Below are 27,745 nucleotides of genomic sequence, written 5' to 3' on the forward strand. Positions count from 1 at the left end.
CTGGAATTGGTTTCAAAATACTACAGTGTTTGGGGGATGAGAAATAAGATTGGCCACTAGTTAATAATTGTTGAACCTGGGCCATGGGTACATGGGGATTCATGATATCAGGCTGTCTATATACTTTTGTGGATGTTTGAAAATTTTCATTGTAAGTTAAAAAGAGGGAAAAGATAAAAACAAAAAGAAAAGAAGAAAGAGAGGAAGAAAAGAAGGAAGGAAGAAAAATAGGGGAAAAGGGAGGAGGAAGGGTATAAGAAAAGGAAGGAGATACATTTTTGGGGGGCATGTCATGTTTGAGCTGCTAATCTGACACCCTGACAGTGTTAAGGCTAGAGAGAAAAAAATAAGGAGTACTAAATTTATAAACATATTACAATCATGGAACTAAACGACAGCACCTTAAAATGAGTATAAATAAGAGAAAAGAGATATCATAATCTTGAAGGTCCCTCGGATTGAGAGGTCTATAAGATGAGGCAGAAAAGGAGCCCGTGGCAGAGGGAAGTCACGGTTGACCTGGGCCAGAACAGTTTTGGGGGAGGGTGCGGTGGATTCTGAAAGGCAGAGGAGGAGACCAGAGGCAGTGCATGTGGTTGAGTCTTTAGAGAAGTTTTGCAAGAAACCAGCAGAGAATGAGTCAGAGGTGAGAACGGGGTTGACAGGTTATTTTTCAAAAAAGGAAGAAAGCATGTTTTCTATCTGATGGGAATGATCCAGCAGAGAGAGAGAGAGAATAAATCATAACGGGCGACAGAGGAGAAATTGCTAGTTGGACGTCCTGGTTCACCCACGTGGCTCTGAAACAGGTTCATGGGCAGGTTAAATATGATGCATTTGGTGTTATGGCACACATTTCACTGTCAGAGGCTGGATATCCCCTGATGGTCTTCCCAGGGACCCTGTGAAAGTGCTGATGTAGCTCATGTGGCCATTCTGGAGCCGTGTCCACTGCAAAGCAACTGATGACTTCCAATTCCATCACCGCCCACAGCTTCCAGCAGCATCCCATAACTCAGGCTGTGCCTTTGTAGCTTCCATGATCAAGGACACAGTGAGTGACAAGGTATAGCCAGACCACACCGACCACATGCTGGGGAAGGACCTGGGAGAGCCAGCTGGTCAGCCCTGGCGCCCTCACTGAGGCCAGGTTCCACCAGGGCAGGCAGTCTAGCTGCTGCTTCTGAGTCTGAGGAGGAGGCCAGAGACGAGGCTGGGGTTGCAGCTGGGACCAGAGCAGGAGCTGAGGATGAAGTGGTTCAAGGAGCTGTGGCCCCTATGTTTTTCTTTTGATCAGCACATCCTCTGTCCCCATAAACACTTGCCCTATATTTAATCTCATTTTATCTCCATTACGTGAACAATAGTAAGTCCAGTAGACCCCGGGGTACCAATCACATCTCTGTCACCACTGATTGAATCAGCCTTCTGGGCTGTCTGCGTGTGGCTCCTCTAAACGAAAGCCTCCATGCATGCACTGGAGCACAGAGTGGCTTCCTCTGGCCGCTGCCCACACCTGCTGCCCACAGGGAGGGGCCCTGGGTGCAGAGTGCCCTCGGTTTCCTGTCCCTGGTGTTAGCTCTGGTTTGGGTAAGTGGTAGCTCCTCATTTCTCCCAGCAGTGCTGGACCCTGGTTTGGCTTTCTGAGATGTTCCATGGTATACTGGGAAGAGCCCTGGTCGGAAGGTCTGGAGATCTACGGCTTATTTCAAGCTTTGGGCTGACCAGCCTGCGCCTCACTTCCTCAAGTTCAACACGTTTCATGTTTCAGGCACTGGAAATGCAGCAGCGACCAAACAAAATTCCTGCCTGCACAAAACATGTATTCTAATTGAGGAGAAACGGTGTAAGTAAATTAAGCCAAATATATAATACTAGAGGCCCAGTGCATGGATTTGTGCACCAATGGGGTCCCTTATATGGGAGTGGCCATACCCTGGGTAGTTTTAGAAAGTAAGACAAGGTGTGCTGGGGCATTGCATGTGCCATGGGAGGGAAAAAGAGAGGTTGAGTCATTACCACTGTCCACAATATTTTTTTTTTTCTGGGCACATAGTAGGTTTGCATTTCCCTTCCTCCTCTAAATTAGGGATGGCCATATGACTTGCTTTGGATAACAAAATGTGAGAAGAGAAGTGTATGGCACTTAAGTGTGAGTGCAGGACCCTGCAACAGGCCCCTTCACCCATCTCAAAGAAGGTGGAAATATTTGGTCTGGCCCCTAGTGAACATGAAGAACAGAAGACACATTCGTTGTGTTGTGCCTCTGAGATTTCAGGGCTCTGTGCTGTGCGGCATAACCTGATTCAGTGGTCGGCAACCTCACTAGTCAACAGAGCGGCAAGCAAGCTGAAGTTTGCTGACCACTGACCTAATTAGTCCTGACAATTTCATGTAACAGGAGGAGAGGGTTTGTTCTGAGCAACCCGAAGATCCGGGTTTTCATTTCCTGAGACAGCAGAGAGGGTGGGAGGAGAGATTTTGGGGGGAGGATTGGGGGTTTGTTTTTGGACACGCTAACTTTGAGATGTCTCTTAGGCATTCAAGTACAGCTGTGAATCAGCAGTTGGACACAAGGACCTGAATTTCAGGGGAAGAGTCAGGCTGCAAATATGTACAATTGGGAGCGTAAGTGGAGGCCAGGGGAGACCCTAGGAAGTGGGAGCAGGTAGAGAAAATTGTAGACAGTCTTAAGTCCAGAGACTCAACTGTGCTGAATGCTGCTGACAGGTTACCGGTACCTAAGACGAGGCTTCTCAATTGACTTGTGATTGCCACGTGGAGTGATCCATGGCCTGGCCAGGAGCCATTTGGGTGGAGCTGTGGGAATGAAGATGACTGAAGTGGGCTCAAGTAAAACGGAGAGGTGAGACAGTGCGGCCTGGGTATAATTAACTCGTTGGAAGAGAGTTGGTGTAATAGGATGGTGATGGTGGCAGAGAATTGGGGTCAAGGAGGTTTTGTTTGCTGTGTTTTTCTTTAAATGAGAGAATTAGAGTACACACGTATGTTTCTGAGACTGATTCAGTAGAAAGAAAATTGTTCATGGAGTGCAAAAGGGGCCAGTGGATCAAGTGGCCTCGGTGAGTAGGCCAAGGATGAGAACCAGCTTGGGAATGCACAGCTTGGTCCCTCCAGACAGGGGCGGGGGCGGGGAGGTGGAGGGGGGGTTAGAATTGAGGACACATAAACGTGGGTTGATGCGGGGCCAGGGCGTTTGCTTTGGATGTGGGATGCTATTTTTTTTCTCTCCAGGTCTAAAAATTTATCTCAGAAACGGACGTTTTTATTATAAACTTGTCGTCAGCTCTTTCCTATCCCCTGTCTTGCAGATCCGAACTGTCATTCAGCCCCGTGGATTTCACCCACTGGGCGGGGTGGGAGGTGGGCGGGGGGTGGGTGGCTCTAGTTCCTCGGTCTCCAAACCACAGTGTGGCCCGCCCTCGAGATGGGGAGCGGAGGCCTGGCCCCTGGGGACTCGCCCCGGAGTCTGGCTGCAGTCTAGTGGGAACTTGAAGGCTGCCCATTCTTCCCTAGGTAAGATTGGAATAACAATAGCGCTTATGCCATAGGCCCTTTAGAAGATACGGATACACAGGGTGTGCCCAGCGCTCAGCCCATCCCCTGCACACGTGCGTTTGAGCTCCTAGTCCTCTCACCGGTCCTCGCCTTTGCAGCTCAGGCCTCCGCTTGGGAACCGCGGCTGCTCGGGCTGCCGTCGGGATCCGGTTCGAACTTCCTCACCCGCCACACAAGCCCTTCCCGCTGGCCCATCTCCGTGGCCAGCCCCCATCCCAGCTCCCACACGCCTCTGTCTCAGACACACAAACTGCCCCTCTCCAACCAGGGGCCTTTCTTTACCCCTCCTCCACCTCCCAACCTAGAGAAACCCTACAGATAGATCCTCCCTTCCTCCAGTTGATGGAGGGACTAAACCCCACCTGCAGCCAGACATACCTGAGCACTGAACCACCACTCAGCTCCTGCCAAATACCCTAAGCTCCCCCCCCCCCCCCACACTTCCTAAGTCCCCAGGTCCCTAATCATAGGCCTTACATGAAACCACCAATCAGCGTGTGCTGAGTGCCCTAAGCCCCGTCCCCTATCCTCCCCTTAAAAAGTGCTTGTACCGCGATCCTTGCTCTCTTCCTCTCTCTCTCTCTCTCTCTCTCTCTCTTTCTCTCTCTCTCTCTCTCTCTCTCTCTCAGCAGCCGGCAGTGGTACTCTTCTCTTCAATAAAGCCTGTGTCCTGGCATCCCCGTCTCCGGCCCTTCTCTATTTCATCTTTCACCTACCATCCTTCAAGATGCAATAATCTAAGTATCCAACTTTCCTGGCAGGCTCCCTGAGCCCTGGGACAGCTCTGATCCGGGCTGGCGCCTTCTAGCGCTGCCCCCTCCTTCCAGTTTGCCTGGCGGTCCTCGTGTGAGCTCCCTTTTTGTGTCCCCTTCCCCCTCTTTTTTAGAGTCTTGGACAGTGCCTGGCACCAGTAAACTTCCTGGGGAATAACCGCTTGGGTTATTCCCTCCGTATCCACCTCTTCCCCAGCCGATGGCGCTGCACATGGAGCTGTTTGTTCAGGGTCTGTCTTCTCCAGCAGCTGAATGCCGAGGGCGCTGAGACCTTTTAGCTGCCCATGCGCCAGAGTCTGCACTCAGCGGCGGCTTAATAGACGTTCAAAGGATGAAATGGAAAGAGAGGACACACCACCTTCCTTAATGAATTTGCCATCCCCGCAGATCTGGAGGCGGCCTCCAGGTGGCGCTCGCCGCTAGGAGGTGCGGGCTTGGGGGCTGATCCAGCTGCAGGGCCCCAGGTACAGCCCGGCCAGGCGGAATCCACGCGAGGAGCCGGCCGGATGGATCCCCACAGACACGCCGCCAGCGTCAGGAGTGTGTCCCCTGTCTGGGGTCTGGCGCTGCTTCGCAGATATTTTAGGAATGTTAATGGGGGTTGGGGGGTGGCTGCAACCTTCCGGTGCCTGCCTTCTCTGTGCGAGGGGGGTGGTTGGGGGGGGGCGTGTTAGCTAAACCTCTGGTGCTAGCAAGTAAAGGCTTCATATCTCTGCTGCTGTCTGACAGTTGCAACACACACATACTCATTTATCTGTCATCTATAATAATAAAGCGTAATATGCTAATTAACCAGACATCCTTCTGGACATCCTTCCGTCCTTCCAGAGGAGGCCCAGGTCCCGGGTGCCAGAGCGAAGTGGTGCCGGCAGCTGGGGGAAGGAGGGCCTACTCTTGCACGAATTTCGTGCTTTGAGCCTCTAGTAATAATAGCCAGTGCGTGGCTTGTCCAGTGTATTTACTAGTTGTCAAGCACTGTCCTAAGTGCTTTATATACATTAACTCAAAAGGTACATAATGAGACGATAAGAAGAAAATCGCATTTCATAATCAGGAAACTCTGGCAGAGAGATTAGGTGACTTGGCCAAGAGTGCCGCGGATTCAGCCAGTGGAGGGAGAGTCAGAGCCCAGAATTTGGTGTCAACATGTGCAGGCTCCTGGCTCAGCAACCCTGCTTCCCTCAGACCATTGAGCTGAGTTGCCATGGAGCTTCTGGCCAGTGAGACTACACTTATGAAGCAGCTACTCTGTTCCATGGTCCTTGCTTTGCATTGAGCGTGAGCAGGTGAAGGAGAGAAAGTGCCCATTTCGGAGCCTCCATGAGCCACGGGGGACAGAAGTGTGGGGACAGGGCTGTACCAAGTAGGCCTGCAGGAGAGGAGCCTAGTGTCCCGTCTTGCCATCTGCTGCGATGGTCTTGTTCGGGCTCCCTGTGCTGGTTAGGAAGGTGATGCCTCTCACCTCAGACCCACTCTTATTTACCCCGTGATGTTAGGGCTGAGGCTTCCAAACAGGGTTCTCTGTGGCCAGCTGGCTCGGGCTAGGCTCTGCCAACAAGGTGGGTTGCAAGGCAGGAGGAAGGAGCAGGGACTTGCTCTCCTCTCTGTGAGCATCATCCGAGCAGTGACTCTTCACCCTGAGGTGACAGTTTCTTCCGACAGCAGTGTGCTCCAGTGTCCAGCTTTTCCTGCACTCCCAGCACCAGCCTCAGAGATACAGGCAGTTGCTTCCAAGTGATGAGCACCCAGTCTCCTGTCTTTGTTCTCCTCCCCCCCCCCCCCCGCCCCCAGCAGTGAAACTACCCCCAGCAGTGAAACTACTTCCTGCGTCTGTGTTTACCTCCATATTCCCTTCCCACCCTTTCGGCCTCCAAAACCTGCTTCCCCCATGGCCTAGACAAAATTCTCGCGGTTAAAATAACTGGTGTGGTTTCTGTCTTCCTCCTTCACGCCCCTCAGAGACGTTGCCTGGGCAGCAGGTTAGAGTATAGTCTTACCTGCCTGGGCTGCTTGACTCAGAAATATTGTCAGCAGCCCTAATACGTCAATCTCTATGGCAAAAGAACTCCATCGCAGGGAAAGTCTCTGAATATAACACAACCTTTATAAACAAACTCACTCCAGGAGGGAGAGTTTAATTTGAGAAAGTCAGAAGGGACCCTACATCTTTTTATCCCAATCAAAGCTGTCAAAGCCTGTTAATGCCAGGCTTGTCAGGTGGCCCTGAAGCCACTGTCCGCCAGGCAGCCCTCCTGTCACCAAGGAAACCACATGTCAGAGCAGAAAGCCATGAACAGGCCCCAGGAACCAGCCCCAAACTCAATTGTCTGACATGCTAGTCATGATCAGCTGTGCCGAAGTGCAGCATCTCTTGCAAGAATGAGTCTCCTGCCTCAGCCCCCCTGTCTTCTCTTTCCCAAATCAGGTGTATGCCCACCTCTGAGAAAGACAGTTCCGAAACCACAGATAAGGAAGGCTGCCTGCTGCATTCACACCGGGACTGGTGTCTTTGGGGCCCCCCACCTACCTTCCCAGGCCCCAGGGACTTCTGGTCAACTAGGACCCTGCCTGGTTAATGGTCATCAAGTCTGCCCACCCTCCCCTGGCAGCAGTACCAGGAGAGCATGCACCTACCCTTCCCTCTGGCTGTTTGACATCACCACTCTGTATATAATCACACATACCTCAACGACTGGTAACTTCAAAAGTGACAAGGGGATTTACTCTCTTATTCAGTCACTCCACATATATTCATTGAACATCTGTGTGCCAGGCTCCAAGCTGTGCGTTGAGGTTAATCATAATATAATAACTAACCATTTACCAGTGACGAATGGAGCCAGTGGACACTTAGGATGGCCAGGGAGGGCAGCTCTGAAAAGGAGACATAGCAGCTATATTCCAGTATCTATGGCTATGTAACAAAGCACCCCAAACCTAGTGGCTTAAGACGATGACAGCAATTAGTTTGCTCACAAATCTGCAATTTGGGCAGAGCTCCGTGGAAATGACATGCCTCTGCTCTAGCATCAACCTGGGCCTGGGGGAGGGGCTCCTCTGAAGACTTCCTCATTTACAGTCTAGTGGTTGTTACTGGCTGTTGGCAGGGACCTCAGCTGGGCTATCAACTGAGACCTCTGCTGTGGCTGTGGTCTCTTCAGGTGCCTGCTTGCCCTTTCACAGCATGGTGCTTGGGTTCCAAGCGTTGAGAGAGAGAGAGAGAGAGAGAGAGAGAGAGAGAGAGAGAGAGAGAGAAAGAAAGAGGAGGGAGAGAATGAGAGAATGAATCAGGTTGGAAGTTGCATCACCTTTTCTGACCTAGCCTTAGAAGTTACACGAAGTCACTTCTGCAGCATTTTACTCATTAGAAGCAAGTTGCTGAGGCCAGTCTGTAATCCAGGGGAGGGGAGGAACAACAGTCCGTCTTTTGAAAGGTCGAAGTAAAAGGATCTGTGGATGTGTTTAACACCACAAGCTGTGACCTGAAGAAGACAGCTATGGAAGAGCATTCCAGGAAGAAAGAGGCCTCTCGTATGGAAAGGCCCTGAGGGTGTGAATGAAAGGCTAGCAAGGCTGGAGCCCAAGGATCTGAGGGGAGATGAGGTCAGAGGTATTGGAGTCGTGTTAAGCAATCATAGGAGATTAGATGTTATTCGGGTGAAGTGGGAGCCATTGAAGATTTCAGATGTGTGCCCCTCACATGGCAGGCAGAGACACTCAGTAAATATTTGTTGAATGAATGAATAGTAAGTGAATAAGATGGCAGGTATTATTATTTTCATGTTATAGTGGAGAAAATGGACGGCTATAAAGAGATACTTAAATACAACCCAGAGACACAAATAGTCTTTCATTCACCAAAGTTAATTGAAAGTGGACCAGGATGAAATAACATGTTCAAGCACCAATTATATTAGGAATTGCTTTAGCCGGCTAGGGAAAAGGGTCACATTTGCTCTGACTTCACTCTGGTGTCCTCTCTAATCAGCATCAGAGATTTTTCAATTTACATCTGTTTCTTTTCCCATAAATCACTGCTCTCAGAGTCAGGAGACAGATCCAAAGCTTGGAGGAATATCATTGCCAAAGGCAATGTGGGGGTTTCAGAAGATGGGTATTTGGCTGTCTCCCAAGAGACCTCACAGGGTGGCACTGTCTCTGCCAAGGGTCTGGTCTCCACCGTGCAGGTTTAGAAACTGGCTCAGTCTACTAAGTGTGGATCCATTTCTTAGCTGTAAGTCTAATTAATTAAGCCTACAGAGCTGATGCACGAGACCAGAATGCCTGCATATTGATTCACAGGAGGACTGGAACTGCTTCTGTGTCTGGAAAGCTTGTCTCCACATGGCTTGCACATTTTTTTTAATTTTATTTTTTTACTGAAGACAGACCTCCAAGGAAGGCAAATTATCAGAAGATTGCTTAGTGAGCATCGAATCCAAGTGAGGGAAGTGAGTTACAGGATTCAAATGTTTAATGGCTTAAGCTGGGAGATCTTTATTTTTTTTTAATTTTTTTTTTTTTTTGATATATTTTGTTGCCGAAACCGGTTTGGCTCATTGGATAGAGTGTCGACCTGCGGACCGAGGGGTCCCAGGTTCGATTCCGGTCAAGGGCATGTACCTTGGTTGCGGGCACATCCCTGGTGGGGGGTGTGCAGGAGGGAGCTGGTCGATGTATCTCTCTCATTGATGTTTCAGTCCGCAGGCTGACGCTCTATCCACTGAGCCAAACTGGTTTTGACAAGCTGGGAAATCTTGACACGACCATTTTTACTATAGAAACTGTCATTACTATAGAATATTCACAGTCATTGACTGAGGGGCCATCTCCAGTGGACACTTCTTAAACGTTCTTGGCTGATGCTCACCATCATGATGCTCCTTTTCCTATGATTTCATTGCCAACTGACCTTTCTTTGACTAGCTTTGTGTGTGTGGTTGCAGAGCTTAATTCTCAGAGGATAGCCTATCTCCCTCCCCCCCATTTTTATTGATTTCAGAGAGGAAAAGAGAGGGAGAGAGAGATAGAAACATCAATTATAAGAGAGAACCATCTTGTGCCTTGGGAAGAATTAATCAGTGGGCCAGTTTTAAAAGTCAATAGGTGGCAATTAAAATAGAGTTTATCTAAAAATGGAGAAAGTTAGTAATTTGGCATAGTACCAAGATGAGACAAAGGATCTCTGACAAGTGTCCTCAAATGTTTTTAAGTGAAGATAGAACCACAAGAATAGTAGAGAGCTTTTTTGCTATTGAGGAATTTGATGAGGAAATATGTCTAAATTAGGAAAATAGGCCCTGCCAGAGTGGCTCAGTGGTTGAGCATCAACCTATGAACCAGGAAGTCACGGTTCAATTTCAGGTCAGGACACAGGCCCGCGTTTTCGGGCTCAATCCCCAGTAGGGAGTATCCAGGAGACAGCCAATCAATGGTTCTCATCCAGAAGGTCATCAGACGTCTGGAAGGTCGTCTGGCTGTCTGGTCTAATTAGCATATTATGCTTTTATTATTATAGATGTGTACATATGTCATAATAACCAGATTAAGTCCAAGATGGAGTTGTTCATGCTAAGCCCTATGTCAGCAAATCAAAACTTAACTGAGTTTCTATGCTCGGCTTTTCCAGAAGAGGAAGACCTACATCAATCAATCAATGCTTGCTTGCTCAGCACAAGTTACCTAACCTGGTTCCAAGATCTCCCTTTGCTCCATATAAGTAACCCTGTTTGAACCAATCAGCGAATGCCCAGTCTAACTTTTTTGTCTCTGTTCGCTTTGTTCTTTCTTACTTTTGTTCCCTTTGCTCTATAAAAATCGCTTGCCTTGTACAGCTCTTTTTTTTTTTTAAATCAATCTTTATTGTTCATATTATTACAAAGATTCCTCATTTCTTCCCCCCTCCACCAGGTTCCCACCCCACCCTCCGCCCCCTTCAACTCCCCCATTGTCCTCATCCATAGGTGCACAGTTTATGTTCAGTCTCTTCCTCCCTCCCTTTCCCCGATAGTAAATCCCTTTTCAGATAGTAAATTAGTTACTTAGCATTTTCTCATATCAATAATACCTCCACATGCCCAAAGATACACTTCACACAAAAGACATTTCCAAATAGGTCAACCAATCTCATCGAGGCCCCGCACAAGGCACTCACAGATCAACACCCCAGCCCTATACTAACTCAACATATCCAGATCTAAGCCTTCATCACTTGATTCAGCAGACCCTCAAGTTCCCGCAAAAGTTTCCAGCCATGTCTGAGAGGCAGCCTTGGGGCGAGGGCAGGCGAGGAGCGAGCTGTTCTGGGCCTGGCTGCTCCGGGCCTGGCCTCTGTTGCTCTGGTCCATTCCACAACCAGCTGCTCCGGGTCTGGCCACTGCCGCTCCCGACCTGGTTGCTCTGGGCTTGGCTGCTGCTGCTCCGGGCCTGGCCACACCCAACCCGGCTGCTCCGGGCCTGGCCTCTCCCAGCCTGGCAGCTGCTGCTCTGGGCCTGGCTGCACCCAACCCGGCTGCTCTGGGCCCGGCTGCTCTGGGCCCAGCCGCTCCGGGCCTGGCCGCTCCCAGCCTGGCAGCTGCTGCTCCGGGCCTGGCCCTGTACAGCTCTTCAGAGCTGCTTTCTGTCTGCTAGATTGGATGCTGCCTGATTCAGCAATCACTTAATAGAGCCGATAAGATCTTTAAAATGTACTCAGTTAAATTTTGTTATTTAACACTTTAAAAATAGGACAACAGGTCCCAAAAGGAGTCACTTGTGCTAAGTCCCACATCACCAACTGAGAGACAGTTTCAGCTCTGACAGAAATGGAATTTCAAATTAGTCAATCAGGATTGCCTGATTAGCACTAGTTATGTAATCTGCCTGGTAGACTCCTGCCATTCCCTGAACTAAGTAATCATGCAATAATCAACCTGCTTTTCTTTGCCTGTGTTCTTCTGCCTATAAAAGCCTTTTATTTTGTACAGCTCCTCAGAGCTCCTTTCTCTCTACTAGGTTGGATGTTTCCCAATTCAAAAGTTGTTAAATACAGCCAATCAGATCTCTAAAACTTACTCAGTTGACCTTTATATTTTAACAACACATACAATTAATTTAAAAAATAATTTAGAAATTAAGGGTTATTGGTTTCCTTTGAGTGCACATCTCCTGGATAGAACTCTTACCCTAGGAGAGTAGACGATAAGTTGTCTTGAACCATTCATTCATTACATAAAATGTTCACATGACGTTTCTTTTCTTTTTTTTCATTTTCTTCCTGAAGCCTTTAAAAGATAATTTTAGCCTTTCAGCCAATATAGATTGATATGCAAACTTGTTTTGTGTGTGGCTTTTTTGACTTTCCTCTACTTCCTCTGTTCTTTTGCCACTGAAACTGAAAGACAGTAAAAGATAATTCCCCCCTTTAACACGATTTAGTGCCTTTCAATGCTCATAGTCAGGAAGTCCTGTGTGGCCTATATAAACCTCTTTCTGCTAGTCATAGTAAAACTGGGGAAAGGAGTATGGGGCTAGGCCAAGTGATAAAATATTCATGTGACGAGGAAAAAATTGTGGGGAAAAGGAAGAGGGGAAGAGAGGGAAAGGGAAGAAAGGTAGGGAAAATATAAATAAATAAGAGAAAACTGGGAAGAAGGGGAGGTTAACGGGAGAGCTCTTTAAAAGCCAGTTTGACTTAGAACCTTCAGGCGGTCTTCGTGAATCCTGCCCACACAGTCGTCAACCTGTACTGTTAACTCAGAATTTTTTTTTTAAAAATATTTTTTATTGATTTTTATAGAGAGGAAGAGAGAGGGATAGTTAGAAACATCGATGAGAGAGAAACATCAACCAGCTGCCTCCTGCACACCCCCTACTGGGGATGTGCCTGCAACCAAGGTACATGCCCTTGACCGGAATCGAACCCGGGACCTTTCAGTCCGCAGTCCGACGCTCTATCCACTGAGCCAAACCGGTTTGACTTAGAATTTATGTCTCCTGTATAGTAAACAGAAACACCGGTCCCTTCCCTTGCTCCAACTCCCCATCCCACCCTCTGCGAAATAAAGTGAAGACCATCTGTACGGTAAGCAGACTGTGAGACCTTGGGAACCTGACCAGCAACTTGGTCGAAGAAAGGTCAAAGAGAAACTACTTCTAGATGTGAGCCTGGATTGTAAACAACTAGTATTTGCATCTTCCTGCATACCCTGTTTTTCTCTGTTTTCTGCACTCCATAAAACCTTGCGTGGGTGGCAGCAAAACAGAAGCACTGGCCAGCAGCCCCTGGTGCGTCCTGTCCACAGGCCGATGGGACTTAGCGGGACGACTGCACCAGTGGCAGCTGGCACGGTGGTAAATTTCACTGGCTGGCTGCCACCAGTGCACACATAAGTCCTAATAAATCCATGTCTCTCACAGCCAGCCCTCCGGGTTATTACTTTGGAACCCACAAATTATACACTGAGGTTTTCTGGGACCTCAGCACTTTGCGTAACACTGCCATTAGTACTTATTTACTTTGAAATACTCTCCATGAAGTGTCCTACTGCAAGGTGACACAAGAACCTGACCATGCTTTTATACACTGTGTGGAGCTTTCTAGGTGCAGGAGTATCCACAGGAGAAATCTGAAGGTGGACTCAGGACTGAGGTCCTAAAGGAGGCTGAAGTGGAATTTTCAGTGGCTCCGACCCCTGCTTCTGAGGATTGTAATCTTGGCCAAACCTCTTGCTCTGCCACAGTGGAGCCTCTCAGCCACTCTAGTCAGCAGTGTGCACATCATTTGGAATGGAGAGTGATATCAGACGTTATCCAATTCAACCTCATCTTGGCTGCAACACATTACCCTGTGGGTGATGTCAACCAAGCTTAATAAAATCAGGAGGCTTTGGCTAGAAACAAATGATAAAGATTTATTCAAGGGCCTTCGGGTTTGCAAACCGTAAACACAATTAGGCACCATCCAGAGTGTTCTGAAGCAAAAAGAAAAGCTAAGAGTAAAAGTACATTCTTGAGAAGAATCCATCCTGCAGTCTTAGCCTCTGGATGTTCCAAGATGGTAATTTTCTAGAAGATGATTGGTGGTCTGGGTAACGGATGTCAGACAGTTTAGATAATGGATATTAGGAAGACTGGGTGCATGAATATTCTTTCCTTAGTCCTTCAGGGTGGTAATCAGAAGGTTACCTGGAGGTTTGAAGTATATCCGGGCATTGATACAGGACTGCAAAATTCAAAAGTTTAAGTTCCCAGGTTAGTTAAAACAAGAATGTAATTGTTTCCTCACACGTGAACCCATTTGATTTTCGAAATTTAACAACTTGACTATAGTGACTCCACTTTATTTCTTCACGCTATTCCTCAGTGAATTAACCATCTGTCTCAATGTTCTCAACTGTAAAACAAGATTAAAATATTACCTACTTCAAAAAGGATGTTATTAAATAATGTAAGTCAACACCACACACATAAATGTAAAACACTTTGGACCATGTACATAGTAAGTGCTTAAAAAAATGAGAGCTATTAAAACAGAATTGCCTTAGGACAGTGTTTCTCAAACTTCTCTCATGATGAGAATCAGCTGGTGGAGTTGTTAAAATACAGATTCCTGAATCCCAACTAAAGTGCTAAACTAGAATTTTTGGGAACATATAGGTAAAATTGAATACTTAACTAGTGCTCTAAGCTCTTAGTTGGGATTCAGGAATCTGCATTTAACAACTCTACCAGGTGATTCTCATCATGAGAGAAGTTTGGGAAACACTGCCTTAGGAGAAACCTGTAATTGTAAATACTAACTCTTTTTTTATGCCAGCACATTTCAAAGTGTGGTGTGGGGACCACTGGGGGTGTGTTCTGAGGATCATTTTTGGGGGTCCATGAAGTAAAAACTATTTTCTTTTTTTAAATACTTACTGGAGGACTTGAGAGAGAGGAAGGGAGAAAGAGAGGGAGAAACATCAATGTCAAAGAGAAACATTGGTTGCCTCCTAATCCTGTAACCTAAGTATGTCACGGACTAAGAATCAAACCCACAACACTTTGGTGTACAGGACGATGCTCCAACCAACTGAGCCACCTGGCCAGGGACAAAACCATTTTCTTAATGTAACCAATCCTGGTAAGTGGGTTCATTGCGCACTGCATAACTGAAAAGGCAGTGGTTTTGATTCATTAAAAAAATATATATTTTATTGATTTTTTTACAGAGAGGAAGGATAGGGATAGAGAGCTAGAAACATCGACCAGCTGCCTCCTGCACACCCCACCAGGGATGTGCCCACAACCAATGTACATGCCCTTGACCGAAATTGAACCTGGGACCTTTCAGTCCTCAGACCGATGCTCTATCCACTGAGCCAAACTGGTTTCGGTACAAAGAGGATTCATTTTGAGGCAACTATACAAGGAGACCAGAGGCAAAGCTCAAATCAGTCTCCTCACCAGCAAGCTATTAGTGACGTTCATGGTGGAGAGGAAGGGGTCGGTTTAGAGGAGATGATTGGGTAGAGTCTTTCTGAGTCTTTGGTTTTCCTATGCAGGGCAGTCAGGCTTCATGCCTCTTCCTAGCCATGTAGAAAATGGCTAGTTAGCATGATTGGAGGGTGGAGTATGAGGCCCTTTAACATTAAAAGTTCACCTGCTGGGCAAGGACAGTCCATCTGCACAAACTCTAGCTGTGGAGACTAGTCTGATATGGTTTGGCCTGGCTGTTGCTAGGGCTTTGGGAGGAAGCTTGATGGTATCTCTAGAAAGATACTAAAAGGAACAGTTAAGGTTGAATTTCATTAATAATATGTGTAGAGGGCCCCCTAGGAAGGCACATGAGCATTCTTTAATTATTGTCAGCTGAACCCAGTGGCACCGGCAAAGCCACGCCCTGGGAACACACCTTGCCAAAAGGGCAAGGGTGTTGTCAGCTTGACCTTCATTTCAGCCCCTGGTGTGGGGAAGTGGGTTTTGATATCTAAATCCAGACTAGCACCAGGAATGCTCAGGGCCTACTCAAGAATGCAAATAATCTCCTTTGTTGTCTTGACCTTTTGGTGAAACTTCCTGGTATTTGGGGGTATAAAATGAATAGGCTGCATTGGCTCTGGGTCACTGTCTCTCCATCAGAAGAAGGCAGCAGTCCACCCGGCCCCAGCTTTTCTATCTCTGTGTCTTGTCTCTTTTATTTCTCAATCCCCAGCAGCCTCTACTCAGGAATTGGACCTTCTCTCTAGCTGCACTGGATGCAGAAAAGAGAGAAAATAGTTACAAATATGAAGAGGTTATTTGCTGTTTTCATTCTCATCCCTTCAAGAAGATGGACTGCTTTCCAGATCTACATGAAAAGTGATATTAACATACAGAAGCAGAAGAATCTAGTTATCTATGAAATCTTAAAGTTTTCTTATTTTAAAAAATTACTTATCATAAAAATGTTATTTATGTTAACAAGTATTAGCTATTTTAACTTTGTTTTAATTTCTAACAATATCAATATAACCTCTTACTCTTTGGGGTTGTCAATACATGTTGAGAGTAAAAAGGGATCCTTCGAACAAAGTTTGTAAAGCAATGCTGTGCTGTTAGTCATGACGGAATAAACGTGGATGTCTTGTGATCGCCACGTCATGTTTTCCAGCTTGTATACTTTTTTCTTGTGGTTTCTGTCCGGACTGAACTTCTTCCATTTCCGCCTGTCCAAGTCCTACCCCTACCGCAAGAGCATCTAATTCTCTCTGAAGCTGGTCCACATTTCGCTCCCTGGCAGGCTGGGCCTTCTGGGGAGTCCGGGCCGCCCTCGGGGCACTTGCCCTTTGCAGCCTAGGGTATCAAACTGCATTGACCTGACCAAGACTCCATCGGGCTGGGGCTGGGTTTCTCCTGATTTGAGCCCTTGTTCCGGCCCCAACTACAATATTCACCAGCCAAGGGGCGGTGCCCGGGCTCAACTAGGCCGGACCGCACCGGAGGGTCACCCGGAACCGAAAAGGCCACTCCAGTCCAGTGGCAGCGAGAAGCAGCAGGACCTATTATACATTAAGGCACCACACACCCCGCCGGATGCCCATGAGCGCGGGTCTGCGCGGGGAGGCGCGAGGGGCGGGGCCACGCGCCCACAGAGGGCGTGGCCTCCGGCGCGCACGGGAAAGGGACTGGCGCCGCCTGCGCGCGCACAGGCGGGGGCCGCGCGCTGCACGCTACGGGCCGGATGGCGGCGGCGGCGGCAGCTGCAGGAAGCGGGGCGCCCCGCGAAGAGGAGGGGTCCGGTGGGGAGGCAGCGGCCCCGCAGCCGCAAGCTCCAACGAATGCGTCCGGGGCTCGTCTCTCGAGACTGCCCCTGGCGCGAGTGAAGGCCTTGGTCAAAGCGGACCCTGATGTGACGCTCGCGGGACAGGAGGCCGTCTTCATTCTGGCACGAGCCGCGGTGCGGCGGGAGCGCGAGGGACCCTGGGACGCGGGTGGGGGTGTGGCTAGGGGCGTGGCTTAGCGACAGCGTGGGGCGTGGTCAGCGGCGGCGTGGGCCCGCGTTGGGATGGAGGAAGTGGAGGAGCTGGAGGGTCGAACGGGGTGTCCGGAAGTGCCGGAAGTGGGAGGTGCTGGGGCCGCGTTGGGAGCTGAGAGTGCTGGAAGGAAAGATGATAAAAGGGGCGTGTACGTAGTAGTCTTTCGTTACACCTGCCTCATCCTGAGTGCTTGGACAACCACTTTAATTTGCATCTCCAGTGTCTACCACAGACCTTGTAGGAGTCTCTAGTGAATGAATGGGGTGGATTTACAAATGAGGGAGGAGAGACGTGTCATGGGCTAAAGGGGAAAGGGATAGGGGGATACACCTTCATGAAGTCCAGGGCAACCTTGAGCTTCCCTGAGGACCTCCCCAAGCATCCTAGCCCCCCTTTCCACCCTCCCCCTACTCACAAATAGAAGCTCTCAAAAACTGTGCCAGTGCCCACGAATACAGCAGGTCCTCAGATAGCTTCGTATCGGTTCATCCACATCCTTTCCATGTAATGTGGATGAGTTGCCATAGGAGCTGAACTGTTGTTTATGTCACTTAGTCTAAGGTAGAAATGGTTTGGTTATATGGCGTTTTGCCTGAGGTCTCAGGATATTAAGTGAGGGCTTAACTGTACACCTCTCTCGTTTGCTTCACAGGAACTGTTTGTGGAGACCATTGCAAAAGATGCCTACTGCTGTGCTCAACAAGGAAAGAGGAAAACCCTCCAGAGGAGAGATTTGGGTAGAGTGTCACTGTGGTATCTGCTGCAGAGGAGGCTGGGCGAAGCTTTTCCTCTTTGGGGTTACAAAGGCACCACTGTAAAATGAGGGGCGCCAAAGGGTCTCTGTCTATGATTTCTGTTGGGCTGCCATCGTGCCAGAAAGCCCTACGCTTAGAGTCTCTATGCTTTGGGTGGCTGGTGTGATGCTGGGACAGAGAATGAGAGGAGTCTAGCTGTTGCCAAAGCTGACTACACCTCTTTATGTTTTCTGCCGTGTTGTGCCAGGCTTGGTATTTCTTTTCCCCCCTAGAAACTGGGGATTTGATTTCTGAGTTTTCTTTCTAGGTGGTAGCCATCATACATATGCCACGCTTTCACATATCGTATTTTCACTTTCCCTGCTATCTTGCTAAACTTTTCTCTGATGACACTCAGAGCAAAGAGGTTCCCTTTACTGAACAGTATTTTCCCAGGCCTTTCTTACTCTTGTAGAGAGAGTGCTGATAGGTAAGATTTGGTGGTGGAGTAGAAATGGATTTCAAGTTAGCCAAGGGACAAATTTTATAAATACCCTGGTTTGCATAAAGCCTCTTGCCTCCTTCAGTGTATGGGTTATGCTTTTCGTGGGGGCTGATGTCCAAATGACCAGAGGTAATCAAGTGTTCCTTTACCTTGTGTTTCAGATAATGCAATAGAAGCTGTGGATGAGTTTGCTTTTCTGGAAGGTAAGTTCTCTGCCAATGAGTAATTATTTCTAGCTGTCTCTTCCGTGCTAATGATCTGAGTTCAAAACCCTATATAAAATGGATTCATGGTTCTTCTTTGTTTGTGTAGGGATAATTCTATCTATACTTCCTATAGATAGCAACAACTAATTTGATAAATCTGGTGCGATTTAGAAATTTCAGTTCCCTTGGGGAATTAGAACTTCTATCTGAGGATTGCTAATCATAAAGAAATGGGAGAGAAATTTAGATAGAAGTGGAGGTAGGTGGATCCTGAAGTTTAATTCCCACTTTGATCTTGCCCTAGGTATAAATCTTTCCCCTCTTAATCCTAGAAACCAGAAACAACTGCCAACATTTAAAGGGTACTTCTTCCTTTTTTTTCCCCAACAATCTGTGTTAAGGGATTATTTTGCTGCCTTAAGAAATTCCATACTTACCAATATCTGTTTCTTCTTAGGAATTTTAGACCCAGGTTTACTAACTAAATCTTGTAATTAAAATAGCAAATATTTGAAATATCTCATTTCAGCTACCTTCTTTCAGAACTATTTCTGACTTCACTATACCAAGGTATTCTCATTACCTCCTGCAAGCCTAATTACCATCCAACATCTTTTCTTGATATATTTATTTCATTATATTTACACCTTTCTTTTGCATTTTTATATCAATAGAGGCTCCTGGTCCTTTTGAGATGTTCTTTTAAATGTCTTTAAAGACAAATTCCCATGACCAGCTTCAAGTATCTTCTTAATTTATAGCATTTTTTAAGCCTCTCTGTTCATGTACTCATTATTCTTAAAAATAACTTCTTAGCTACCTACCTAAAGCAGGCAACTTCTTGTGAAGTTGGGCCCCTACTTTACCTGCTCATTTTTAATTACCAGCTCTTTAGATTTGCATTTTAAAGATATAACACCAGTGCCCTTTGGATAATAAGTTAATTGGAGCATGCTGGGAATGGAAGTGGAGAGATCTTAATGCAGTTTTCCATCCTACCCTCTTCCATGGCATAGTGCTTAGCTTGGACTTTTATGAGAAAGATGTGCTACCAACTGTGCTAATGAGGCACCTTAGCTTGGGTTTTTAATATTGATAAATGCCATTTATTGAGTACTAGATGTCTTCATTTTCAATTCCAATAGAATAATCTCTGTAATTGAATCCTCTGTTATATTACATTAATATATCAGAATTTTGACCATTTTAGCCTCTATGGATTTAGTCAATACTATATTATTTTGTACCGTTAAAATAAATGTTCTTATTTCCTTAGAAGTGTATGTTCTACGTAGAAAATTACCTTTTTCTTTTTTAAATCAAGGCAATATATATTCATGCTTAAAAATCAAATAGTGCCCTAGCTGGTTTGGGTCAGTGGATAGAGCGTTGGCCCTTGGACTGAAGGGTCCTGGATTCAATTCTGGTCAAAGGCGTGTACTTTGGTTGCAGGTTCCCTGGTCCTGGTCAGGGTGCGTCCAGGAGGCAGTCACGTCGATGTGTCTCTCTCACATCAGTGTTTCTCTCTGTCTTTCCCTCTCCCTTCTACTTTTTCTAAAAATCAGTGGAGAAATATCCTCAGGTGAGGATTAACAACAACAACAACAAAAATTAACTATCTAATAGCTATAGTGAAATGCAGCTGTTGCCTCTCACCCTTTTGCTTCTGTTTTTGGCTTTCAGGTGGTTTACTCATATTTCTAAATAATATGCTTCCTCCTTGACTCATCAACTGCAGATGTTATTAATTCCTGCTAGATAAATGAAGATTTGGCTAACCCTGTGGTCAGCAAACTGCAGCTGAAGAGCCACATTCGGCTCTTTGGTCCCTTGAGTGTGGCTCTTCCACAAAATACCACACCCTGGGCGAGTCTATTTAGAAGAAATTTAAGTTTAAAAATTTGACTCTCAAAAGAAATTTCAATTGTAGTACTGTTGATATTTGGCTCTGTTGACTAATGAGTTTTTGACCACTGGGCTAGCCTATACTGCCCCATAAATCCCTTCCTCCTTTTTTTTAAGAAATATATTTTTATTGATTTCAGTGAAGAAGGGAGAGGGGGAGAGCGAGAGAGATAGAAACATCAATGATGAGAGAGAATCATTGATCAGCTATCTCCTCACCCTCCACTGGGGGTTGAACTCGGGGACCCTTAAGTCTGCAGGCTGACACTCAGAGTTTTTAATTTTTGTCAGTCTGGTAGGAATGTAATGAAATTGCCTTGTGGTTTTAATTTGCCCGCATTACTAGTGACGTTGAGCATTTTTCCATATGCATATTCATTTTTGTGGGGGGTTGCTCTATTTTTCTTTTGAATATATTGTCTTTTTTATTAAAAGACAGGAGGAGCTCAATGCAGGAGCTGCCCCCGGTGGTCAGTGCACTCCCACAGGGAGAGCACTGTTCAGCCAGAAGCCCAGCTCACACTGATGAGCACAGTGGCAATGGCAGGAGCCTCTCCGCCTCTGCAGGCCAGGGGTCCCACTGAGAGCGATGCCTGACTGCCGACTGGCGGACATCCCCTAAGGGGTCCCGGACTGTGAGGGGGTCCCAGACTGTGAGGGAGGCCCCCACTCAGTGCACGAATCTTGTGCACAGGCCTCTAGTCTTTCATAAAACTAGAATTGACTTTTTATCTATTAGCTTGAGGTAGGCATCCAGTTTTTTTCTCTTCTTGTTTGGCTATCTGCTTGTCCATATCATTTTCTCTATAGTTTTATCTCTGTTATCAATCAAGGCCTTTTCTGGGCTTTTTATTCTCTCTTATTGATCTGTGTGTCTATTTCCATGTCAGTACCACTCTGTCTCAATTATAGAAGCTTTATCCAAGAGAGCAAATCTTCCCACCTTGTTCTTTGAGTGTTCTGGCCATTTTTGATTCTTTGCATTTTCATGTACATTTTAGAACCTGCATGCCAAATTTCACAAAAAGGGATATTGATATGGATGACATTGAGTTTATAGATTACTTTGGGGGAGAAATGATGTCTTTACAATAATGAATCTTCCAGTCCATGAACCTGGTATATTTTTTCATTTATTTAGATCTTTAATTTTTTTAAATTAAGTTGTTTATTTTACCTGAAGAAATTTTGACATATACTGTTGGTGTTTTCCCATAAATACTTAACATTTTTAATGCTGTTGTTAGTGGTATCTTCCTAAAAATGTCATTTAAAAACCATTGCTAGTATATAGAAATATAATTGATTTCATATGTTAATTTTGCACTTAGTCTTTTACTCAACTCTTATTAATTCTAATGATTTATCTGTTCATTCTTTTGGCTTTTCTTAATCACACAGTAATATCTTCCAATAATGATAATTTTGAGAAGTTTTTAAAAATTCTTATCTTTAAAATTTTTTCTTGCCATATAGCACTGGCTAGTATCTGAATTAGTGTTGAGTAGTAGTGATAGCAAGCATCTTTTTAAAAAAATATGCTTTTATTGATTTTAAAGAGAGCAGAAGGGAGAGGGAGAGAGAGAAACATTAATGTGAGAAACATCAATCTGCTGCCTCATGCAAACCCCTTACTGGGGATTGAGCCCACAAATTGGACATGTGCCCTGACTGGGAATTGAACTGGTGACCTTTTGGTGCATGGGACAACATTCAACTAACTGAACCACATGGGCCAAGCATCTTGATGTCAAAGGGAAAGCTTTCAGTGTTTAGTACCTTTCCTCTCAGTCTCAGTAATATGGGATCCTAGAATCCATTTCATTTGTAAGTCCCTCTTCTGCCACACATGTTATTGTTAGGGTTTTTGTTTTGTCTTTGTTGGTTCACATAGCAATGATTCAGTCAATGATATGTAAATTTTATTGATAAACTTACTAATATCTTCTTTCTGTTCTATATTTCTGATCTTCCATTTGTGATCATTCTCCTTCTTTTCTGAAGTAAATCCTTTAGTATTTCCTTTAGATTGGGTCTTCTGGTAGCTGCCTTTTTCTTTTAACATATTGAAGCTATCATTCTACTTTTTTTGGTTTCCATTGAAGAATTACTTGTTATTCTTTTTTCCGTATGCTTTTGAGATGTTCTCTGTGTCTTTGATATTTCTGTAGTTTCACTTTAATGAATCTAGGCATAGATTTCTAATGTGGTATGCTGGAATAGTTAAACCTGTGGATCTGTCCTAGAGAATTCTTAGTCAATAACTGTTGAAATATTGTCTCTGGTTTAATATTGTCTCTGGTTTGTTTTCTTTATCTCCTTTTTCTTTGGGATTCCAAGAAATTTAATATTTAATTTAATATTAAACAGATATTAAAATGCAGCCATAATTTTGCCTCTGCATGATGTATTCTGTGTAATGTTTCTGACCTTGCAGTTTGCTCTCTCTTCAGTGACCTTATCTCCTTTAAACTTTTTTTTTTTTTAAGTTTTAGTTTTTATATGTTTCAGTTCTGTAAATTGTATTTGGTTATTTTTAAAATGTATTTTGTCACTGTTTGTTTGTATTTTCTGCAGGTATTTTGAAGCTTGCATTTTATTTCTTTAAACATAAGCACAATTGTTTTATAGTCTGTGTCCCATCTATTACCCAAGCCTTTTGAAATAATTTCTTTTTCTTTTTTTTGTCTGCTGTTTCTGTTAGTCTCATGGTCTTTTTTCTCTATCTGCCTGGTTATATCAGTACATGGTTCATTGGATTTGAAGTATTATTTGTTGGATAATTTGAAGCCTATATAATGATATCTTTCTCCAAAGATTTTCATGTGCTTCTGCAAAGCACCTAGGGGCATTTATCAGTGCAGAATCTCCTTAATCCAAATTCAGGATTTGAGGATGCTTGGATCACTGTGGTGATATGAACCGTGACTGCAGGCCTCTGAGGGGGCTGATTTAATTCGGGTTTTGCCTTACTTGAGAGTTTAACCATTTGGGACTCCAGTGTTAAACAATGTGTGTGTGTGTGTGTGTGTGTGTGTGTGTGGGCAGGGGGGTGAGGTGGTTCAGGTTATCAGACCTTCCCACTTGTGTCTGGGACTTGAATCTTGGTTCACTGAGCCTGCCAAAATCATAGCAGTTTCTTAGCTCTGTGATTTGGATTGGCAAATGCCTTCAGGGCGAAAGCAGCTTTAAAGGCTGGATTTACTTTGTGTTCTTGCCTTTTCTTGAAGCTTCTTTAAAGCCTAGATTAAAACATTTTTTAAAATTTCTTTATTGATTAAGGTGTTACATATGTGTACTTATTCCCCTATTATCCCCCTTCCTCAACACCCCCTCTCATGCCCTAACCCCCCTGTTGTCTGTGTCCATTGGTTAGGTAAAGCCTAGATTTAAAAAGAAAAATATTTTAATTAGGTTTATCAGTTGGTATTAGCAGGAATTTGCATTCTCAACTTTTTTTTTTTTTTTTTAAAGTAAACTTTGGTCTCTCATTGTGTGTGATTTCTTCACATGCATGGTAATTTTCATTCTATTGTAAAATGAGGGAATAAGAAGGCCGTTGTAAACTGTGTGTATGTGTGTGTGTGTGTCTTTTGCCTGGGAATTTTCTTGAGATGTTATGTTATCAGACCTTTGTGGTATCCTCCAAAGTCCAGAATACATTACTGTGGGGAGCTGGCTAGTTTTTCAGATTATTCCTTTGGTCCTTTAAAAGCTCTGATACTTTCCTGCCAAGTTAGGCTTACAGTCTTGTTTTCTGGTAGTGCTGCATTCAGGGAGGGTTGTGGGGAGACGGAATCAGCTGTTTCTGCCTCCACCGTTCCGGGGGTCTGAGTCTGCAGCCTCCCCATGGGTCTGCGAGGCAGATGGGCTCCTGCCTCTGCTGCATTCTTTCTGTATTTATTCTAGGCACATTTTCCCTCCACATTATTGATGAATATATTTAAGTCAGATTTCTGATACTCAACTTTTTGTTGAAATCTCTTAACTGTTGATAGATCCCACCCCCTCAATTCTTTGTTGTGGACTTATGTCTTTTTTAATAATTATATTTTGATTGATTTCAGAGAGGAAGGGAGAGGGAGAGAGAGATAGAAACATCAATGACGAGAGAATCATTGACTGGCTGCCTCATGCACACTCCCTACTACGGATTGAGTCCAAAACCCAGGCATGTTTCCTGACCAGGAATCAAACCATGACCTCCTGGTTCACAGGTCAATGCTCAACCACTGAGCCATGCTCGCCAGGTGATTTATGTCTTTTTAAAGCTTTTTTCCCCTTTAGAATGGAATCTTAGGTATGAGAGGCTAGAACAGAAATCGGGAACTCAATATCCCATCTTGAACTGGAACTTTCTCAAAAAATTGTAAACTCTGCTTTATCTCATGTATTTTGTATCTTCCCTTGTATGGTCTCCATAAGTGCTCGCTAACTAACACAATAACTTCTTAGGGCTTTGCCAACTCTCTTCTAACTCTTCAGACAAGTGTGCTTAACTCCCCACTGCCCACCCTGTTTTCCCCTGAGGATCTTTTGGATGGCTATTCTTCTAAACAAGTATTTTGGTTTTAGAGAACTGCCAGCACCAGGGCAGCTTCCACTTTAACCTTCCCCATATTTATAAAATTCCAGTGTATATTATTATGAGCCCAGTTTGTTATGCTCACCCAGCTCTTGAGGCATCTTGCTTGACACATTGTTCTTTGTCTTTTCAGGTACTTTGGATTGATTACTGAGCTGGAGCTTTTGTGAGCCTTCACCTGCATCCTTCAGTTAGCCCTCTGCAGGCCTCAGCTTTGAAGAACAGAGTCCTTGGAAAGTCGCACTATACATTTTCCTGCTCTGACTTTACCTAAGCCAGAATAACCTGCTAGTTTTTCTCTACAAGGTCTTCCATGGCTGTGTCTTCCATTTCTGTCTGGATGCAGCAGCTGCTGCTGGAGGCAGACACAAAGATTTGTATTGGTTGCTTAGTGAATGCGGGGACCAGAATAAAGGTCTCTGATCAGCCTTAAGTGAGTGTGTTTCATGTTCTTGCCTTTGTTCTTTCACCTTGACTGGAGGGTTGCCATGCCCAGTCACAGACCTTCTTGGTCGTCCCTGCCAGCCGTTCTAAATCTCAGTCTTTTAATTTATTTGCTCTTTTCCAGCATGTCACCAGAATCTGGTTCTAGAGTTTGCTGCATACCACTTAAGGTCTTCATAAGTTCAAATAAATGTGATGCTAGATTTAAAATGAATTCATATTTTTAACAGTTTTGTTAAGATATAATTCACATACCATTTTAAAGTATGTATTTCAATACTTTTTTAGTGTATTTACAGATACGTACAACTGTCACCACTATTCTAGAACATTTTCATCTCAGTGGAATCATAATATGTGGTATTTTGTGCCTGGCTTCTTTTATGTAGAAAATATTTTCAAGGTTTATCTATGTGATACCATATATCAGTAGTAGTTCCTTTATTTTTATTTTTTAACTGTAAAATAGCCATAACAAAATTTACCATTTAAGCCATTTTAAGTGTACAATACTCAAAACACGAAAGTCCAGTCTCTAGGCAGTGGAAACTATGGGGGGAGTGAGAAAGACAGCACCACCACTCACTGGTTATTACGTTGAATTGCCTGGATATGACATTCTTGGTTTTCTGTATTAGGTAAAGGCTAATCCTATCTAATAAAAAAATATGCAGATTGACCACACCTCTGTTATACTCACAAGCCATGCCCACCAGCCAATCAGGAGTGAGTGTGCAAATTAACCCAACAAAGATGGCAGTGGCCACAGAACTGGAGCAAGCAGAAGGCTTGGGTTGTCTCCAGTGATGGAGGAAGCAAAATTTCAATTATAGAAGATAAATAAATCCCAGATCCCTGCTTCCGGCCTATGCTTGAGTCGCCGGGGTATGTGGCTGGCCTGCAAACCACCACAGGCCTCTTGCTCAGGCTGCCCCATGCCCCACGGGAACCTGCACCCTGATCCAGGACACTCTTCAGGGCAAACCAGCTGGCCCCCATGCATGCACCAGGCCTCTACCCTATCTAATATAAGAGCAATATGAAAATTGACCATTATTTCAACACACAAGATGGCTGCCCTTGTGTGTTGAAATAATGGCTGCCCTACATGGCTGCCCCCATGTAGTCAAAGATGGTTGCCACAAGATGGCCAGCAAGGGAGGGCAGTTGGGGGTGATCAAGCCTGCAGGGAAGGGCAGTTGGGGGGAGGGGGGGGACCCAGGCCTGCAGGAGAAGGTAGTTGGGGGTGGGAGGTCCAGACCAGCAAGGGAAAACAGGGGCAATGAGGCTGGCAAGGGAGGGCAGTTAGGGGTGACTGGGTCAGCAGGAGAGGGCAGTTGGGGATGGTGGGGACCAGGCCTGTAGGGGAGGGCAGTTGGGGGTGACCAGGCCTGCAGGGGATGGCATTTAGGGGTGATCAGGTGTCGGGAGGGTAGTTAGGGGCAATCGGGTTGGCAGGGGAGCAGTGACTGAGGAACTGACTTTTAAATTATACTTAATTTAAATTTAAATAGCCACAGATGTCTAGTCTTTACTGTATTTGACAGAACAACGTAGACACACGCTGAATGATCTCCAAGTTCAGTTCCAATTCACAGAAAGGGGAAAGAAAGTGTGAGTAGGACCAGGGTCTTGCCTCTGAAGTTGGAGAGGACTCAGAAGGTGCACTCATTACTTCAGCTCCAATCCCATTGATTCCTACTTCACCTGCTTGCCAGTTCTAGCTGCAAGGTCAGGGAGGAAACGCTGTTTCTGGCTAGGGGATCATGTGCCCTCTAATTATGGCCAGATGATAGATACATTTTGATAGCACAACATCTCATCTTTGCAATTCTTAACTGCGAGACTGTGCACACTAACATTTCTAAGCCTTGGTGATAACAGTCACTACTCCATAGAGTCATTGTGAAGGTCACAATAACACTAGTAAAGTCCTCACTATCATGCTGGGCATGTAGTGTTGAGTTGTTCAGTCACAGTGGGTCTGGTTCCTATAGCTTTTGGCAATTCCATTGTCAGCCTGCAGTAGTGCTCTCCGAGCCTTACAGCCCTTCCTATTCCGAATGTGGCTCGCCTATGGAAACAGAAGCTCTAAGAAATCAGGGCTCTTTCAAACACACAAAGGAACACCATAAGTGGAGGTGGAGACGTGTCTGCACATCAGACCTTGAAGTTGGGTAATGAGTGTTTGCTTTTGAGTAAAAGGTTCATTTTGGCCTGCTTGCGATCCCAGGTGTCTTAGCCTGAGACACACTCAGATGATTAAGAAAGACCTTTTGGAGACTCTGGAGAGCTTTTACCCGAGATTGACAATATGTCCTTTTTTTGCTCCCCATTCCCTAATAGAGTCTATTATAGCAAAAACAGAGAAAGACATGATTTTAAAAAACTATCTGTGCCCTTCAGTTCACAGTGTTTTCTTGACAGGCTGATAATAAGCAGGTCTTACCTCATTAGGGAAGATAGAGACTGACCAGGGTGCCGCAGGGAACCTGTGCAAGCATCTGTCCTCAGCGCAGGGAGGTCACTCCAGGGTCA

At 45.4% G+C, this 27,745-nt stretch overlaps 1 protein-coding gene and 1 long non-coding RNA gene across 11 annotated transcripts in view; both read left to right on the top strand.

Annotated features, from left to right (window-relative positions):
• LOC311631350 overlaps nucleotides 1-27,745 on the top strand; it is a 741,950-nt gene that overhangs the window by 309,451 nt on the left and 404,754 nt on the right. The gene's annotated exons all lie outside the window — the stretch shown is intronic.
• POLE4 (DNA polymerase epsilon 4, accessory subunit) lies at nucleotides 16,308-25,196 on the top strand. The gene is made up of 4 exons (XM_084901390.1): nucleotides 16,308-16,749; nucleotides 17,481-17,565; nucleotides 18,229-18,270; nucleotides 24,897-25,196. The coding sequence occupies exons 1-4, from the start codon at nucleotides 16,534-16,536 to the stop codon at nucleotides 24,908-24,910; spliced, it is 357 nt and encodes a 118-aa protein (XP_084757516.1). The 5' UTR covers nucleotides 16,308-16,533; the 3' UTR covers nucleotides 24,911-25,196.

Source organism: Pipistrellus hanaki, assembly GCF_964339955.1.
Source record: "Pipistrellus hanaki genome assembly, chromosome: 12".
Taxonomy (NCBI): domain Eukaryota; kingdom Metazoa; phylum Chordata; class Mammalia; order Chiroptera; family Vespertilionidae; genus Pipistrellus; species Pipistrellus hanaki.